The sequence below is a fragment of the Haliotis asinina genome, chromosome 8, assembly GCF_037392515.1.
Source record: "Haliotis asinina isolate JCU_RB_2024 chromosome 8, JCU_Hal_asi_v2, whole genome shotgun sequence".
NCBI classification, from domain to species: Eukaryota; Metazoa; Mollusca; class Gastropoda; order Lepetellida; family Haliotidae; genus Haliotis; species Haliotis asinina.
Genome location: NC_090287.1, coordinates 62,875,232 through 62,893,584, shown reverse-complemented (window position 1 = coordinate 62,893,584; position 18,353 = coordinate 62,875,232). Strand labels below are relative to the sequence as shown.

The 18,353-nt window shown below is 39.9% G+C and overlaps 1 protein-coding gene and 1 pseudogene across 1 annotated transcript; one reads left to right on the top strand and one right to left on the bottom strand.

Moving 5' to 3' along the window:
- Nucleotides 1–14,293, top strand: part of LOC137295344 (glutamate receptor-like) — a 45,563-nt pseudogene extending 31,270 nt beyond the window's left edge.
- A 576-nt stretch (nucleotides 14,294–14,869) lies between these two features.
- On the bottom strand, nucleotides 14,870–15,415 carry LOC137295343 (tigger transposable element-derived protein 6-like). Its single transcript, XM_067826657.1, has one exon. It carries the CDS (start codon nucleotides 15,413–15,415, stop codon nucleotides 14,870–14,872), a length of 546 nt encoding a protein of 181 aa, XP_067682758.1.
- Nucleotides 15,416–18,353: the final 2,938 nt, after the last annotated feature.

The window sequence follows — 18,353 nt, the reverse complement described above, 5'->3', positions numbered from 1 at the left end:
CTTACTGTTTTTTGTAAGAATAGAAATTCAAACGTAATATTTACTTACAAAATGATGATGTTTACAGTTTTCTCTGCTCTATCTGGAGGGAGACTGGCTTCGATGAAGTTACTCCTGTATATGATAGCTGATCCCAGCAATCCACTTGACAGTATTGACCTCGCTAGTATCTACCAGGTGCTTCCTGAGGAGGACCTCAACTTTCTTGTGATCTGTCCATTCGACTGCGTACAGAAACTCCTCATTCAGGTAGTGTATGTTAACTTCCCAGATGCTCAGGGTGACCTTTGCTTGCAATAGCGACTTCATTGTATTTCATGTTTTACAATACTAAACTTTGTTCATTGTTTCACATTATGATAACACCAAGACGAGACAATGATTATGACACTTTGTTAAATGTAAGATTCTGATTTGACAGCAATAAACCTAGGAACTGTCAGGTTTACAAGTATTTGTATGAAAAATTTACACGTTCCATTTATTCGCGTTTATTTCGCACATTTTATAAAGGAAAGATTTTTGTGTATGTGAGTGAGTAAGTGAGTGTGTGTATATATATATACAGTCATCTAAACAACTATTCTATATGAGACCCGTGAAGGTCCCGGGGTAGAATTGGCCTTCAGCAACGCATGCTTGCCCTAAAAGGTGACTATGCTTGTCGTAAGAGGCGACTAACGGGATCGGGTGGTCAGACTAGCTGACTTGGTTGACACATGTCATCGGTTCCCCATTGCGCAGATCGATGCTCATGTTATTGGTCACTGGATTGTCTGGTCCAGACTCGATCATTTACAGACCGTCGCCATATAGCTGGAATATTGCTAAGTGCGACGTAAAACTAAACTCACTCACTCACTATTCTATATGAAAACGGTAATTTTTATACAAAATGGGATGTTTCTTAATGAATGTAATTTCTTTCATTGGTAGAGACAATTGTTGGAGTCAAAGAACATGTCAGTGGCGAAGGCAACTCAAGGTCCTCAGTGGATGATGGTTCCTTCTACCAGTAGTGGCATGGACATTGCACACAGCATCATGCCATTGAAAACAGAAAATCTTGTTTTCTTGAAGTTCATGCCGTGTTCTAGGTCTTATTCACCACTGGTAAGTAACTTTTAAGTTCATTCTTATACATGAAAAAATTAAACGTCGGGGCACAGAAAAATCTACAAAACTGAAAAGAAATATTGCTAAATTGATATTGGTGAGAATTTTAAGTCAAATCAAATCAAAACGATTTACTTGCGTCCATGGAATATTACAGTATGGACATATCTTGTCTATTCATTGCGGAAAAAGAAAATAATTAATTCCAATTGAATTCCGAGCACCTGATCTTCCTGTGTAACGTGACTCATGAAGATCTGGGTTAGAATTGATCTACGGTAACCCATTCTTGTTATAAGAGGCGACAAACGGGATCTGGTTGTCAGGTTTGCAGGCACATGTCAGCGTATAGCAGTTGCGAAGATCGATGCCCATACTGCTGATGATATCATTGGCGGGCTCGCTTGTCTACAGCTCATTTACAGCTGGCATAATGCGGCGCCGCGTTGCACATATTCACCCTCACCTATGTGACATGGTTGGAATCAGCAGACTTGTAACTTTCTTACTTAGATATAATGCTTGTGAATCCCCTTTAAACCAGCGAAACGAAACACAGACAAGTTTATGGTTTTATTGTAAAAACATGGTTACAGCAAATGGCACTACAGATTTCCAGTACGATACAACTGAGTCACAAGTCTAAAATATTGAATGACAAATCGAAAATCATCCCTTAAATACCTATTATACTGTTCTCGAGAATTCCCTAGCAGACGTCACTCCTCACTTCTCACTTCTACCATTAAGATCATACTAAGACCTTGCTGAAATCACTCGAATGAATCGGACAGCTTTAATCTTTCGTGACAAATAGTAACTAGACATTAAATTATTTGAGAAAAGGCGCATCATCGTAACAAATTAAACTCATTTACTAGTTCGTTTTCAATTATATGTGGGTCTCTGTAATATTGCAGAACCTTGACGTTATCACACAGCATTCCATAAGCTCAGAACGAACGACAGACCAGGCGACTGAAACAACAGAATCGTTACAGAAGGTATGTGTGTTCAACATCTGAAACTACAGAAAACAACTGGTAGGGGGCCTTAGTGGGCCTTTAGTGTATTTGTATTAAATGATTAAAAATGGTTAATATCCTGCCCTGTTGCACATATACAATACTGCCTAGAAGTCCATTGCTCTAGCAGCCATTGGTCACACGTAACACAACCCGTGTACATCACGTCGGTCCATTGCCCTAAAATGCAGAGGCAACGCGTGACGCTCATGTGCAACTCAGCTGTGTATGTCACATGACATGACTAATTTTATAAAAGAAAATGGATCCACATCAGTCATCTCATTATGTCATCTCACGATGTCGTATTTGCCATACACGATATACTCATGCATACGTATTGAAAGGTGAGGATCCTCCGTTTTGTATCCCTTGTGCGGAAAGATATATCCTGCTTGACTGTGTTGAGTATTCCATCACAAGGGATCAGTAATGTAATTCACGAACTATGAAGGATCTTTTTAATAACACAAGTTCTCATTTAAGCATTTAAAAGAATTAGATTTATTAACTGATTTGTAAATTAATATTTTATCATTGGAAGTTTAAATTCATAACTGTGCTTGTTAGTGGCTGTATCCTCAAGGGGGTTGAAGTACTGTAAAGTTATTGTGCTCATGAGGGGGGACGTAAGTCCACAAGCATTCAAAGAAATTTCCAGGGTTTTTTAGTCGTAGAATAAGTGTCTTTTTATTGTATGGCTAGATTTCCCAAATTGCTAACGGCTGAGGGGGTGATGTAAATCCAGCTAGGGTCCATGAAGGTAGCAAGAGTACTGTAAGTCCCCATGGTCCCTAGTATGGTGATCTACCTTAGTTGTTAGCAATCCATAGCCCATTTTTACATTGTATTGTCCTCTTTAGGTAAATCGGTTTAGGTATAGTTACTAGTTTTACATTCTTTTCTGTGAAATTCTAGTTGTTTTACTCTCCTTTGTTGACAGGTTTTTATAATACACATGTATTCCATTTCATTTTGTTCCTGTCACGATATGGCTGAAATATTGCCGGTTTGACATTAAATATTAACTCACTCACTCAGTCATCTCAACGTATTACAACTCAGAAATAACGGCGCTTCCAGTAGTGTGATATGCTTTATGAAAATCAAAATCAACCATGACTCAGGAAAACACTGGATTCTGATTGGTTGTTCAGGAAAATCAGTCGGCATTAATTCTGAATTGACGCACTCTGATTTTAGGCCGATTTTGACGCTGACTCGGCAATTTGCCACATATTCAGATTGAAATTTTTGGATTGAACATGCGTCTTATTTCACAGCGCTTCACTATGCATGTATGTACAAACATTGCCGCACTACTTCAGCTTGACCACCAATGTGACTGATATCAATACAACAGACGTGATGGAAATGCTGATAAAAAGCATTTATTCAAACTCAAAAAATACAATTATATGATATTTCCTCCACAATTATATGGGACTTTCACTATCATATTACTCTCTATTATAACAACATTCAATGACAATACACAACCCCTAACATAAACAATATCATCACAGTTTCTTTAACCACACTATTCACCGTATCTGAGTGTCAAAATCAAGTGTACACGTGTTTTGAGTACCATCCGTGTACAACGCGTGGCTGGCGTGTCCAACGGACTGTATACGCAATGCACACCCTTTCACACAGCCGTGTTACATTGGTTTCAAAAGTGTTCTCAAGGAACTTCTCCAACTGTGGAGTAGTGATATCTGTTCCATGTCTGACTGAAATAAACAGTTACAGGTAGAACGATAGAACTTGCCACTAACAGCCAAGATTTTAGCCGTTATAAACAACAGTATGTAAGTAAGTTCAGCAATATCACGGTACGAGACACCTTCAGACATTGTAACCATGTGGGGAATCAAACCAGGTCTCCGGCATGGGGATAGGGCGCTTTAACCATTAGGCCACCCTGCTACTGTATGTAAAAACAAAATACTAATCTGTGGCTACAATGATTAGTCAAGAAAAATCAGTGAAGACACTACAAGTATACGTTAGCTTACGCAATTGTAGTGTTTGTCTTCAGTGCAAAAGCCATTTGTTAGCTGCAATGGAGAGTGCAAAAGACGGCAAATGTCCCGTTCAAGCTGAACTGAAAGTCCTGGGTACAAGCCATTCTGGGACAGACGTGGAAACTGTTGGCTACATTGGGAGAGATTACTCCGTGAAGGTCAAGCATCCGCTCTATCATGCCAACAATGATGTATTTCACAACAGAACATTAATTGTCGGGACTCTGGAGGTATTGAAAATGCTCTTCAGTTTTGTGTTGCTTTTCCCTTCTCGTTTAGTGTAGAAAGTGTTCACGACAGTATTGATTTTCCTATATTGATTTTACACAACTGTACATCAGTTAATGTGTTGATATATTTACCTGTGCATCCATTTATCATTTTCTGTGTGTTGTTTCTGCTTTTAACCATGGCTACCTTTTAGCAGACGAGGCAGAAACTGACAAAAAACACAATACATCAAACATCATGTTTTGCGTTTGGTTTCAAATTCAAATTCATTCAAATATGCAGGTAATAACGATATAAATTGAAAACGCCGAAACGCATCACATTCTACCACCAAAACAGTCGAATGGGAAGTTTTACGAAGCAAATATTCTGCGGCATGGATGCAGTCGAATGTATTTATGGGTTGCCCATTTTCATTCCAAAAAATCGCAATAAAAGCAATTAAATTCTTTCAACAAATGGTGGTGTATTTTCTTCAACAAAAGCGTTATTTAGATCATACACTTCATTCGAACATATGACGACCATACAAAGTCTGTTGCACAACACGAAATATGTATCCTCAAAAAGCTTTTTCAGCAAGTTCTACAAGGTGTAATTTCGCAATGGGGTCTCTTTTAAGACATTCTCATTGTTTAGCGTTACTCAGTCCTTCGGTGACTGGGTTATTTTTGTTTATTTGTGTTGTTTTGTTGTTGTTGTTGTTTTTGTTTTTTTTAACATAAGTTACCCTTAATTATTATTCGATAACTTGCTTTAGTCCCGATACGGTGGAAATACTGCCAAAGTGACATTTAAACTTTAAACTCTCTCACTCACACTGAAAGTGTCTGCTCCAAGTTTCAATCCCTTTCTTTCTAATCCAAACGTTAGGCATCCGTGAAGTGCAGCCTCGTGGTTGGTGCTTAGTAACGCTACAGTACGCATTTGCTGGTCATTAGACCAAACTGAGTAGTCTGTTTGCCTAGGGTTGCGCCCCTGTGTCTGTGGAGGACGCGAGTCTGGTGTTTGAGGGCAATGGGAACCTAGAACCCTGTTCTTATTGCCTAACATATCACTCTGCCCCGACTTCACCTAGACGGGTGGTAGACTTGACCGCATTGTATGAATGCCAAGCCCTGTGCATAGTACATTTTTTTGCACTCATGTTTAAGCTTTGGTTATAAAATTGTCTATAGCTCTATGCCAGCAGGCAGTGGCTACAGGGCCGATCTCGTGATGTTGACCTCTGAATAATGTGTGTCTCGAATTTTTTGCCTCGGACCGCACCAGTCGGAAAATTATTTGGTAGCTAAATGCAGCTATTCATGTCACATTTTCCGGGGTATAACACCCTGTTACCGGTATCTCGGATATCCAGTGCTTCTGGACAGTGTCCTGTTTGACATTCTGTGGGGGATGGGGAGCGGGTCTGCAGAATCAATTATCCATATCATGGATCAGAAACAATTTGGTTTCTCTGAAGAAGAGACGCCAAGGCGAAACTGAACAATATAGGATCGATATCATCGAACGTAAAGACTTGGCCGCATTAAATTCATGTTGCGGCATCGTTCGCGACATAGCTCGATATCATTCTGAAATGACTGAAGAGGGACATGTCTACAGAATGAAAAAAACCCAGGTTATTACAGCAATAAAACGTTTCAACGTCAAGAGAGGCCAATACCTGTCTTTTTACGATTGCTCGTATTAGTGTTCCACCTTCAAGTAGAAAATGTATTTCAACAATGGAGAGGAGTTGTGTGTACCCTATCCACCCACTCAAGTGGTATAGCTGTCAGAAGTTCGGTCACGAATTACAGTCGTGTCGTATCTCTGTGATGTATCGCCAGTGTGCAGACTACCATGAGAATTTAGATTGTCAGAAAAATCAGAAATGCGCGAACTGTGATGACCTGCGTCATACTTCTTCCAGATCATGCCCTGAGTGGCAGAAAGAGTAAAAATATTTAGAAACTAAAGTGTGAAAAACATGTCATACTCAGAGGCAAAGGACCTGTCCTATCAGGTCCGTCGAATATCATTTATTCAGCTTACAACTACAACATTCAGCCAATCTACCTTCATCGCGCATCCCTTGTGATGAAAGAATTATGGTGGCTGATTTGTGTGGTGGCTGATTTGTATGGTGGCTGATTTGGGCCATCGCTTTCTCGCTTTAAAGTTTGGAGGCGAGAAAGCGATATCGCGGGACGGGAAAGCGATAACATGAGACGAAAAAGCGATAGCACCAGACGAGAAAGCGATATCATTGTGCGAGAAAGCGATATTACCCACAATTCAGTGCGGTCTGGGCATGAATGACTACAAACTGGAGCTTAATCGCCATTCGTAGTTTCTCAATAGTTTAAAATGGTTTTCAGTAATGTTCTTGGCATTGTTTGACTTGACGTTTACAGAAAGTTTTGGATAGATGTACACTTTCCTTTGGCATACTATTTAAATGTGAAACACAGGAAATATTCATTTTGTGGAGTGACTGAAGGAATTACATATTTTATGCCATCACTGAACCCCAACCCTGCCCACCCAGTAATCAGTCCAGTAATGGCACAAAATATGTAATGCCTTCAGTCACGTCACAAATTGAATGTTTCCGGTAATTCACGATATGAATATTGTATACGTTCAAATAGTATGTAAAAAGGAAAGTCTACATCTATCATGGATTTTCTCTAAACGTCAAGTCAAACAATGCCTATCATGGACAAGAACATTTCTGAAAACTATTTAATACTATTGAGAAAGTACGATTGAGCTCCAGTTCGTTGTCGCTGTCTCGTCTCGCGATATCGCTTTCTCGTCTCGCGATATCGCTTTCTCTCTTTTTCTCGCCTCCAAAATTAAAGGCGAGAAAGCGATGGGCCTAATCAGCCACCATAAAGAATCACAGTCGAGCATATATCTCTTTAGTAATGTTCGTTTTCATTTAATTATCGCATTTTAAAATGAATTGGATTTGTTATGAGGTTTGTAAATAGATAAATATTTCATGAGTGGTAAATTGGATTAATAACTGAGATTGATAGTGGCTGTACCTTCAAGTGGGGTTGAAGTAGAGTAAAATTATTGTCCTCCCGAGAGGGTACTTAAGTCCCAAGGCATTCAAAGCCAATTTAAATTTACCATCTATGATAATTGTAGTATCCTTGTGAATTTAGTTTTGGCTCAACTTCAAGGATGAAATAAATCCAGCTAGGGTCCATACAGGTGGCAAAAGTACTGTAAGTCCCAATGGTTCCTAGTATAGTGATCTACCTTCAGTTGTTGGTGATCTACAGCCTTTTTGTATACACTGTATCGTCCTTTCTAGTTAAAATATTTTAGGTTTCATGACTAGTTTTAGACATTAATATATCTCTGATAGTTAGTTAGTGTAACTGTCTATGTTGACGGATAACTTAATTTGATTGTTTTCATCGCTATATGGCTGCAATATTGCCGATGCGATGTAAAATTTTAACTCACTCACTGCTTTCATCTCCAGTTACTCAGTCTATGTCCAAAGTCACTCAGTGTCCATTTGGATGCCAAATACAGTCTACCGGACAAACGATCTGGAATGTCTTCTTCACAACAACTCCTTACCACCACTTCAACGTCGGAGGTTTCTAAAAAAGCTCTTTTGGGCACCTAGATATGGCAGTCACTCTGGCCTCATACTACTGGAGGAGGAATAGCTCCCCCTCACCTTCCCGAGAGAGATCTTCCATCGAGCTCAAATTGCCAATATAATGCAGTGGAATTGCAGAGGGCTTACGCATGACGTCAATGAAATATACACATTCTTCAACCGTCAGCATTATGTCTGTAAAAGACCTATCAGAAATACTGATAACTTTATCTGAGACAGAACAGTGAATATCATGATCATGATTACACAATGCCATTGAGAAAGTGGTCAAATGTAACATGTCATAATAATAATAATAATTAATTTATAAAGCGCCTAGTTTCCAGGCATAACCTGCTCAACGGTGCTGAGAATATCTGCATAATAAAGTTGTTGGAGGAAGATATATGAGTTAGTAACTGAAAAGGTAGGTCTTGAGGAGTCGTTTGAATGATGAGATGGAGTCAGCAGACTTTATGTTGGTTGGCAGGATATTCCATAGTTTCGGAGCGAACACAGAGAACGCATTTTCGGCAAGCCTAGTTCTTGTGGATGGCACGTGAAGCAGACACTGGTTGGATGAACGAAGAGTTCGTTGAGGCTGGTATGTGGTGAGGAGATCCTTCAGATAGCTGGGAGACGTCTGGACAAAGAGTGCAGAGTACGTGAGGAGGAGCTGCTTGAAGATAATCCTTTGCTGAACTGGAAGCCAGTGGAGCTGTTTGATGACTGGAGTGATATGATCAGTTGGTTTGGTGAGGGAGATAACTCTGGCGGCCTTGTTCTGAATGTGCTGGAGATTGGAGATGACAGTAGTACCGGATAACAGGGCTTTGCAATAATCCAATCGAGAAGTAACAAAGGAGTTGATGAGAGTTTTTGTTGTATCAGAGTCAGTGTATTTACGGATTCTTCCTATGTTGGCGAGGTGATAGTTCGCTGAGCGGGCGATGTTGAGAGATTGCTTCTTGCTGGACGTAAGATGGTCGAAGATAACACCAAGGTTCTTGACTTGGGCAGACGGTTCTATCGTGACTTTGTCGACCTCTAAGTTGATGGATGGTAGTTTGGACAGCTGCTGTTTAGTCCCAACCACAATGAAATCTGTCTTGTCACCATTCAGCTTGAGTGAGTTACACAGCATCCATCCCTGTATCACTGTGATACAACGTTCCAGTCTGGATACACCGGTGGAGAGGCTGGCTGGTTTTATGGAGAGGTAGAGCTGTTGATCATCAGCGTATCCATGGAACAATAGCAGATGCTTTCTTACAATGGATCCCAGAGATATTTGGAGTAAAGTATAAATTCTAGTACTCTTCTGGTTGAGTCCCATACGGAATTCGAACCCGCACCGAGTCTGGCACCGTATCGCCAACACGCAGTCGATATAGCTCAAACATGCTTTTTAAACGAAGTGATGTTTGTGTTGTTAAATTTCGGCTAACTTTGCAGACAACCGAGGTAAATCCAGCCAGAGCCTATACAGGTAGCAAAGGAACGGTAGAATAAGAGTCTATTTATTGTATGGCTAGATTTCCCAAATTGCTGACGGCTGAGGGAATGATGTAAATCCAGCTAGTGTCCATGCAGGTAGCAAAAGTACTGTAAGTCCCCATGGTCCCTAGTTTGGTGATCTACCTTAAGTTGTTGCTGGTAAAAAGCTCATTTTTATATTCACTTGTCATGTATGGTTAAACTTTTTAAACTGAAATGTTCTAAAATTATATGTATGATAGTCTTATGAATAGAAAATGAAACAGTCGAAGCAACATATTGTGTTACAACATTCTTGTATTGAAACAGTGGCCGCCATTTGTGATCAAGAGGGTGGAGAACGGTTCTGTCAGGTTCGACGGTCTTTGCATCCAGCTGTTGCAGGAACTGGCGAAACAACTCAATTTCAGGTTCAGTGTTTATCATTCTATATGTGGGTGTTTGAGCTTTAACGAGGTTGTAAATTATTTTCCATTATGTCAAATCAAACCAAGGTTTTACGATTACCCGTTTCACTTGACTATCTTTGTATGTGTTAGCTATGTCCTGGTTGAGCCAGAGGACAGGGAGTGGAGTCGGATACTGAACGGCAGTTGGACGGGGCTGGTGAAAATGCTAATTGATGGGGTATGTTACAATCGAAATGTATAGTCACGTTCATGGTATGCCCTGTATGCTTGAATATATTGTGTGCGTTCAGATACATTAGCACCAATGCTCCTTGCACTGGACATTTATAACAAAGACAGCGATTGATGTGATGCAAAGAGCAATATATCACCTTATGTTATCAAGAATGGCCTGGAAAAAAAGATGTCAATGGTCCATAAATGAATGTTCTACAATATATCAGTCATACTGACTATTATAATGAGAGAACGCGTATGGATGGATATGATAGAAGGTTTTAAATACGCTTTCAAAGGTAATGCAGTGTGCACAAGTCCTGTCAGTGTCAGTTGCATAACAAGTTGACTAGTCCATATCACAAGCATATAACTACCAGATAAGTGGCCGTGCTAGGAAAGTGCATTTGCTGGAACAAAGTCGTCATTTAACATTCCACAGTATGTCAGGAGGCATGTAACTATTTCTTACTTCCAGGAAGCTGATGTGGTTGTGGCACCGATGTCTGTGAGTAAGAGCAGAGCGTCAGCCATCGATTTCACAGTGCCATTCTACTATGCCCAGTCAGCTCTTATTCTCAGCAAACAAGATCCCAACACCAACAAATGGATGACTCTACTCTCTCCATTCCGTTACGAGGTTCTTATCTGTATCCTCGCCTCACTCATATTCTCCACTGTCTTCCTCTTCCTGATAGAAGAAGTGACACCTACTTGGACGGAAGAGAGACCCTCGCATATGCAAACCAGATATGGAGATATACTCTGGTATCATTTTGGAGCTTTTATGGCTAAGGGTAAATATAACGCTAACAACAGAACAGTATATTCACACACTTCGTAAGGTGTTACATCATTTCCTTCAAAGATCCGATTTCTCCATGCAAGAAGTCGCTTGAGAGCAATTAGGAGCACACATATAATAACAATCTACTACACGAATTACAGTTTTTTTAATTGTCTTGTAGTTTCAGTGTAGATACTGGCATTTATATATACCTGTACATCGGTGTGTAAACATCTAATTTCTATTCCAGGAGGAGCATACCTTCCCAACACGGAGTCCGGACGCACGGTGCTCAGCTGTTGGTGGCTCTTCACGGTGATAATGGCGGCCACCTACAGATGTAACCTCATAGCGTTCCTCACCGATGGACGAGAGAAACCGCCTTTCTCCAATTTGGCTGAGATGTCGCAACAGGACACATTCACGTGGGGGTTTGTGGGAGGCACATTTCTAGTCAATCTCTTTCAGGTCAGTACATTAACACTAAGTTTGAGTTGAGTTTTAACACAAACAGGTTTTTGTCTTGGCGTCGAGAGAAGAGAAACTGTGTGTCATAACCTAGGATGAAACGGAGACAGGTCAAATCCAGACAAACTGACTCCTTATTTTCTTAACCATTCTGGAGTTAGGGGAATTCATGTATTCATTCTGTGGTGGTTGCGGGAACTACTAGTACATCAATAATAGTGATGCTGATTGTGCTGATACTATTCAGTGGTGCATGTAGGGAATGTATGTTTTCAGAACTCCATCATCTCCGCCTCTCAGAAAATATGGCATCGTGTGGAGGAAATGACGACACACGACCCAGGTTGGTTGAGTCACAATGGTAACGAGCACCTGCGACGGGCGACAGAGAGCCCGTATGTTTACATTGCAGAAGAGTACACTTTGGAGATGTGGGACGACCCTCGGCGGTGTCATATGCAGCTGCTAATCGATAACTTCGCTATCGGCAAATATGCAGTTGCTTTACCCAAAAACAGCATATACACACAGCTCATCTCAGAAGAGTGAGTATCGTGTGTATGGGGTCCTACTGTTTGATATTGTCATCCTGGCATCGGTTTCCAGGTGCTGAAGAAACATTTGTAGCTTTCTCCCCAGCCATCATTGACACAGGAAACTCTGGCAAGGGCAGGGTCTATTGTTCAGCGAAAAAGAACAGTTGACCTTTCGAAAACTGAAGTTATCTCTTTTGTCAAGGCGCCATTTCGAGAATTTATAATTATCATTCCGAACCTTTACGAAACAATCTTAATATGACAGAGGTGAGACCGTTTCTCCAATCTTTTCTCTGGTCGAAATTTGCGGTTTGGGAAATCGAAATGGTAGTAATTCGTCTCAGATCCTTTCTACGAATATTAGGAATGCCATTCAATAAAGAACAAATAGCCACTTACCATCCAATAATCTGCTAACCCGACCTTGAAGTTAAGGAGACAACTGGGGCTGTCCCAACTGTTTCATTCCCCAAAGAAAACAAAGATATGAATTTAAATTTCCCTTTCTTGTGGGGCAATTTTACAACAGCCAGCAGCTCTTGCATTCGGTTTACAATTTTTAAGGTATAATCCTTGCTCTTGTTATCAAGATTTCAAAGTCATACTAGTCTCGCGCAAAAGTTATTTGATGACAGGGGGCCGTAATTTCCAAATCTGATGCACCAGTGACAAAAATGGTGTTTTATTCAGTTCTCTATTTTGACCTATAGCATATACAACATACACAAATTTACTTCAGGTGTAAAATTGATGAAACTTGTTTAAACTATATACATGACGAGTGCCTCAGGATATGCTCAACTTTTCGAGAACAAACACATGCTACCTGTCGTCGTATCACATGGTAACAATCACTGGAAGACTCAATTCGTTAACAAAGAACATCGTACCGCTTAAATATCGATGGAACAAATGAATACACACGATAGAGTCACATCTGTCACTCGACTCTCCTTTTAGCAGACATTGGTTCCCAATATGGTGATCTACCTTCAGTTGGTGTCGATCTATACCGTCTTTTTTTGTAATGTATTTTAGATTTCATTTAATATACTTTGTCGACAGATATTTAAAATTGACTGCCTTGTTTTCTTCGCTATATGGCTGTAATATTGCCGTAGCGATGTAAAATAGTAACTCACCCACTCACTCCTCTTAGAAGAAATTTCGTATGGTTACGGTTACGTTTTTTCGCTCATAATATCCCGCTGTGCATTAACCGGTAACTAGGTTCTTTTGGTGCATGGCACAATGTTCTTTGGTTCATCACAGTATGCGAAAGGTACAAGTCAGCTGTGGTGACCTTGACCTTCATTTCAGGGTCACAATGAGGCTTTAACGTTACCGTTGTACCCTTGATAGCAAGATATCTGCAGAACCGCTCACTGGTTTACACCGATTTTCTTAATGTTTTATGCTATGCTTCATCTAGGGAATGTGTAGATCCCAGTCGCATGACAACATTCATGTTATGTTCAATGCGGCGGATAATGATGTTACCTTATTGACAGCTGCTTCGTTATTGATAGTGTGACATTCATGTTATGTTCAATGTGGGTCTTGGAAATATTTGTGTGTTTGAACAATTACAGAGCAAGATTTCAAGAGCGGTTGACATCTTATCTACAACTGCCTGAAACTACTCACTTCACTGCCATTACTTTTAAAAGTTTGATTTGGTATTTCTTTGTATTTGCGGCGGATAATGATGTTACCTTATTGACAGCTGCTTCGTTATTGATAGTGTATCGTTCACCTTCGGGACAATGATTTATTTATACATTTGCTTAATCCAGCAGCACATCTATCTTTGTATGGATTTTCATGGAGCTTTGGAATCCAGTATGTATGAGGAAAGTATATGTCTTAAGGTTTGGGAGTCAAAGTAGGTTCGTAATGATGAATAGTTGGGGCGCATGTCTTTATCAGATAACATACTATCTTGTATGTGGTACATTTACGTGTGTCAGTGTGGTCCCATTTGGTTGTAGAAAGCTCTTCCAACAACTTTGTCTAAACACAACTTTTTAGATGCATGTTGAGGTTTAGGATAGAGCGTGTATTTCTTTTCACGTTTGCAGAGTGTCGAAAGTGTACGAGAGCGGCCTCCTGCACATGTGGTGGAATCAGTGGAAACCTAAACACCAGTGTACGCCACCCAGCAGGACAGCGAAGAGGATCGACATCATAGCCTTGCAGAGCGCCTTCTATATTGCAGGTGTTGGTGTGGCTATATCATTCGTGGTCCTTGCCGTTGAAACTATTCATAATCGGAGAAGTAGACAAACACTGCAGACACATTCTGACAGTGTTGAAGAAGAAGGAGAGTCAGTTAGCTTTGATACTTCACCCAGGACATAAGGATCTACCCAACACAGATATAACTGCTACCCTATCTGCCAATGAAGGACCTTATCGTGACTAAACCTTATATAAACCCACCTTAACAACATCGCCAGAAATGCACAGACTTCAGTGATGCGACAGTTATACCTCTTTGATTATACAGTCAGGCCGCGTTAGTCCGGACACTTCTGTTTTTCGTGAAATATGGATAGTGAAGCGTACGGCCTACTGAAACAAACACCGCTTCAGGAGAGTTACTTCCCTTTGACATACTGAGACAAGAACATACGAAAGTATACATGTATCAAATGACTTTATTACAGTTTGTAGACATAACAACTTGAATATTAACATAACAATCAGTCAGTGCAATGTCTGGATAGATTATTCATAGTTTTACACATACCAAAACTCAAACACTCATTTGGGTTGAAAGAAATCTCCAATAACTGTCTGTTTGGAGAGTGGCTTGAAAGATGCATTGTCTCCAAGTTGTTTTCATCTCCAACACACTCGAAATAATTTATCATAGAGTCCACACATGCTCTCATTTAACTGACAGTAGGAGGAGGTGTCGGTTCGGGCTCATCGTCAGAATCTTCTGGGTCGTTGTGCACTTGCGACCATAGATACAATTTCATCCGATGACAGCGAGGGGGTAGTTTTTGCATCGTTGTCGATGTCAATGAAGTCATCAGCATTTTCAATATCTCCGTTTTCATTGGGGAAACGTTGGAGAAACTGACGAAGTTCTGACAAAGCCATGTCATCTTCATCAATGACAGCGTCAGATGGAGTGGGGATAATGTCAACATGCCGGTAACAATTCTGAATGGTGGAGCCCTTTACTTCCGACCAGGCAGTTTTGAGATTGAGCGTTTGTGGCAGGTCGTCTTCAGCACATTGGATGAAATGTTTCACGAGATATTTCTTGTAGCGGGCCTTGAAAGTTCTTATAATGCCAGCATCCATTGGCTGAATGTGCGATGTGCTGTTGGGAGGCAGGAAGTGAACTTTCACGTTGGTCAATTTGACATTGGCACTCTTATGACTTGCAGCGTTGTCACACAGTAAGATGACGTGTCGATCACGTGATCGCATCTGTCTGTCAAATGATCGTAGCCAATCGCAAAGCATGTCTGATGTCATCCACGCTTTCTTGTTAAACCAATAGCGCACATACATTTCTGGATTAAAGTCTCTTCCGAAACATGTCGGACGTCTCGATTTGCGATCACAAATGAATTGATTTTGACTGTGCCGGTTGCATTCGCACACAAGGCGATGGTGATCCTTTCTTTAGATTTCTTTCTGCCGGGCATTGTCTGGCTTCCAAGGGTGTGGGTTGGTCCGACTTTGTAGAACAATCCTGTCTCATCAATATTGAAGATGTCTTATTTGTCATATGCTTTCAGCTGTATGCTTACAGCGGTTTTATCAGCACTAGCTGCTTCCCCTTGATAAACTTGTTTCGAAATTGAGTAACGTGATTTAAAGCGGTAAAGCCACCCGCGTGAATAGCCAAAATCATGAATGTCCATTTTGTTCTTTTTAGGGCTAAAATATTTAGATAACCGTGGATTCAGGAGCTTAGTTGTGTGATCAGTATGTGCTCTGTGCTTCAGATACAATTCAATACTGACGTTTTAGGTCATAACTAGATTTATGCAGTTCAAACATGCATGTCTGTCTGCTTCCACATGGGTAGACGAAGAAAGTATATATGAAAAGATAACTGAACAACTAACCCAGCTTTTTATGGGTTGTCTTCAACTTTAGAAAATATGATAAAGAAGACGAAATACAAATCTAAAGATACATACATTGCACATGTTTTTACATTTAGATCCCTTAGTCTATAAATTTATTGATGGACAGGTCGCATTTTCTTCGAAACCATTTTATGACAGTGCAGGTCCATTTTTCATCACACCAGGGGATAAGGTTTCGTCAGAGGTGCGGAAAATGAGAAACAAAAACACGAGAAACAATGGAAAAACGAGATAACGATATGGTCAGTAAAACGTCATAACTCATTCGCGTCCTGTAATAAAATGTACTTCTTGTTACATATATTATATATGGACTGCTGATATCAAAGCTGATATCATGCTGACTGAGTTCAATTATACTGTGTACACATTGTAGATTGACTCTTTCTTTATCAATATTCGATCCTTTCATTGTGGTATACTAGAATTTGAGGACATTTCAGCCAACACTACTCAAGGTCTCATCAATGCAAAGATTCTCTTGACTCCCCAACACATGGGTGTAAACAAGAAACGAGACATTCAAGGCGAGGTTGCGCTGTGTGCAAAGTATACAGGCATATATGATCAACGTCATATTTCAAGCAGTTAGTTTGTGGGTTTTTTTGTGAAATCAAGGGACAGTTATCGTTAGATTTGTCTTGATGCATAGGCGAAACCTTTCAAGTGCACTATGCCTAACGAGACATCGAGAGTGTTGTAATATCACGGAGGAGGACACCAAAAATAGGACTCACACATTGTACCCATGTAGGGAATCGAACCCTGGTCTTTGGCATGACGAGCGAACGCTTTAACCACTATACTAACCCTATAATGCAGGAATCTGATAAACAAGTTAAACGCCTTGAAAAGATTCCTTGTTTTTCAAAGATGTTTCCAAAACAACTTTTATTTGAAAACACAAACAGATTGACAAAGGTTGGAACGCCTTTAGTCAGTGATAATGGGAATGTCTATTGCTTGACTTAAAGTCATGCCCCTAAAGTTCCTATCGAAGTTATTTATGTGGGAGTCCAGGATTTCACACATGGTGTTCACTGTAAACAACATTTGCTTTCATCTTTATCAAACTGTCATGAAACTTTCACTATGTAAATGTAATGTGGTCAATGCGTTAAGTCCTGTGGTTTTCCGTAAACACACGATGAACTGTCCTACCTCTCAGCTATCCCAATTAGCATCCAACTAATTGGCATCTGTTATTCTTAATGTGGCTTCATCCAATTTGTGCTACTTGGGTTTTCTGTTGATTTTAATCTACTGTTTTCTCAGAGTATAAAGCATTTGAAATCCTGCATATATTCATCCTATCAAATTGTTGTTATCTTTTACATTAACACCCTCCCCATCCGCTAATAGTTCTATCATTACAATATATTGTTATATTTGAACATTAATCTAACCCATTTGCCTTGATCATTATATTTTTTATATTTGTACATTCCCCCACATTGCGTTTTCTCTATAAATATTCAATCTGTGCCCTGACTCAGCATTTACCTCAAGAAGGAGAAAGAATTAGCTTTGAAACGTTGTATAAAGATTATAAACATAGTTAATTTGAAAGCATATGTGAGGTTTGATCGGACTCATTTATAAAATAACAACAAATATCACATGTTAACAATCAGAATATAAATTTTATTACAAATTTTCAGACAAACTTGACCAAAATATACGGTAGTTACTAGCAAAGTTACTATACTGAATACAGTCTTCAAAACATAACGTCCGCACTGATCTATATAATACACTTATATCAAACACCTCACAAACGAATTACCATAATCTTGTTTGTTCAACCGATTGTTTATGTATGAGTTACCGATCTGTATCCGTTGCCACTGTGTATGTCTTCCATATTTCTACTGAAGACCATCCTGATAACATCTGCACCAAACGCCAAAGAACGCAAAAATTGGAAATCCATAAAACCAATCAGCTCCTCATAGCTAAAACTGCTTCTCTTGCCACTTGAATGCTTAATGTACTCTCTACCTGAACGTTCCATGACTACCAATAACTAAAACAACATTCAGATCTATAGTGCTGCAGAATTTGCAGTTTTTAAAAGAACATTTTGCTTACATACAATTTCATTTTTTTTGTCATTATACACGTTGCATATCCCCTGGAGACTACTTAATTACAACGTCTGTAGCTATGAAATATCGAGTTATTTCAAGTAAACCTTCACGGTGTCTTATGAATTTAATATTGGAAAGTAGGCGGTCTCGAAAGCTTCACTGCCCGTGACGGTATATGGATTATGCGAGCGAGAAAGGACGAGGCAGTAAGGC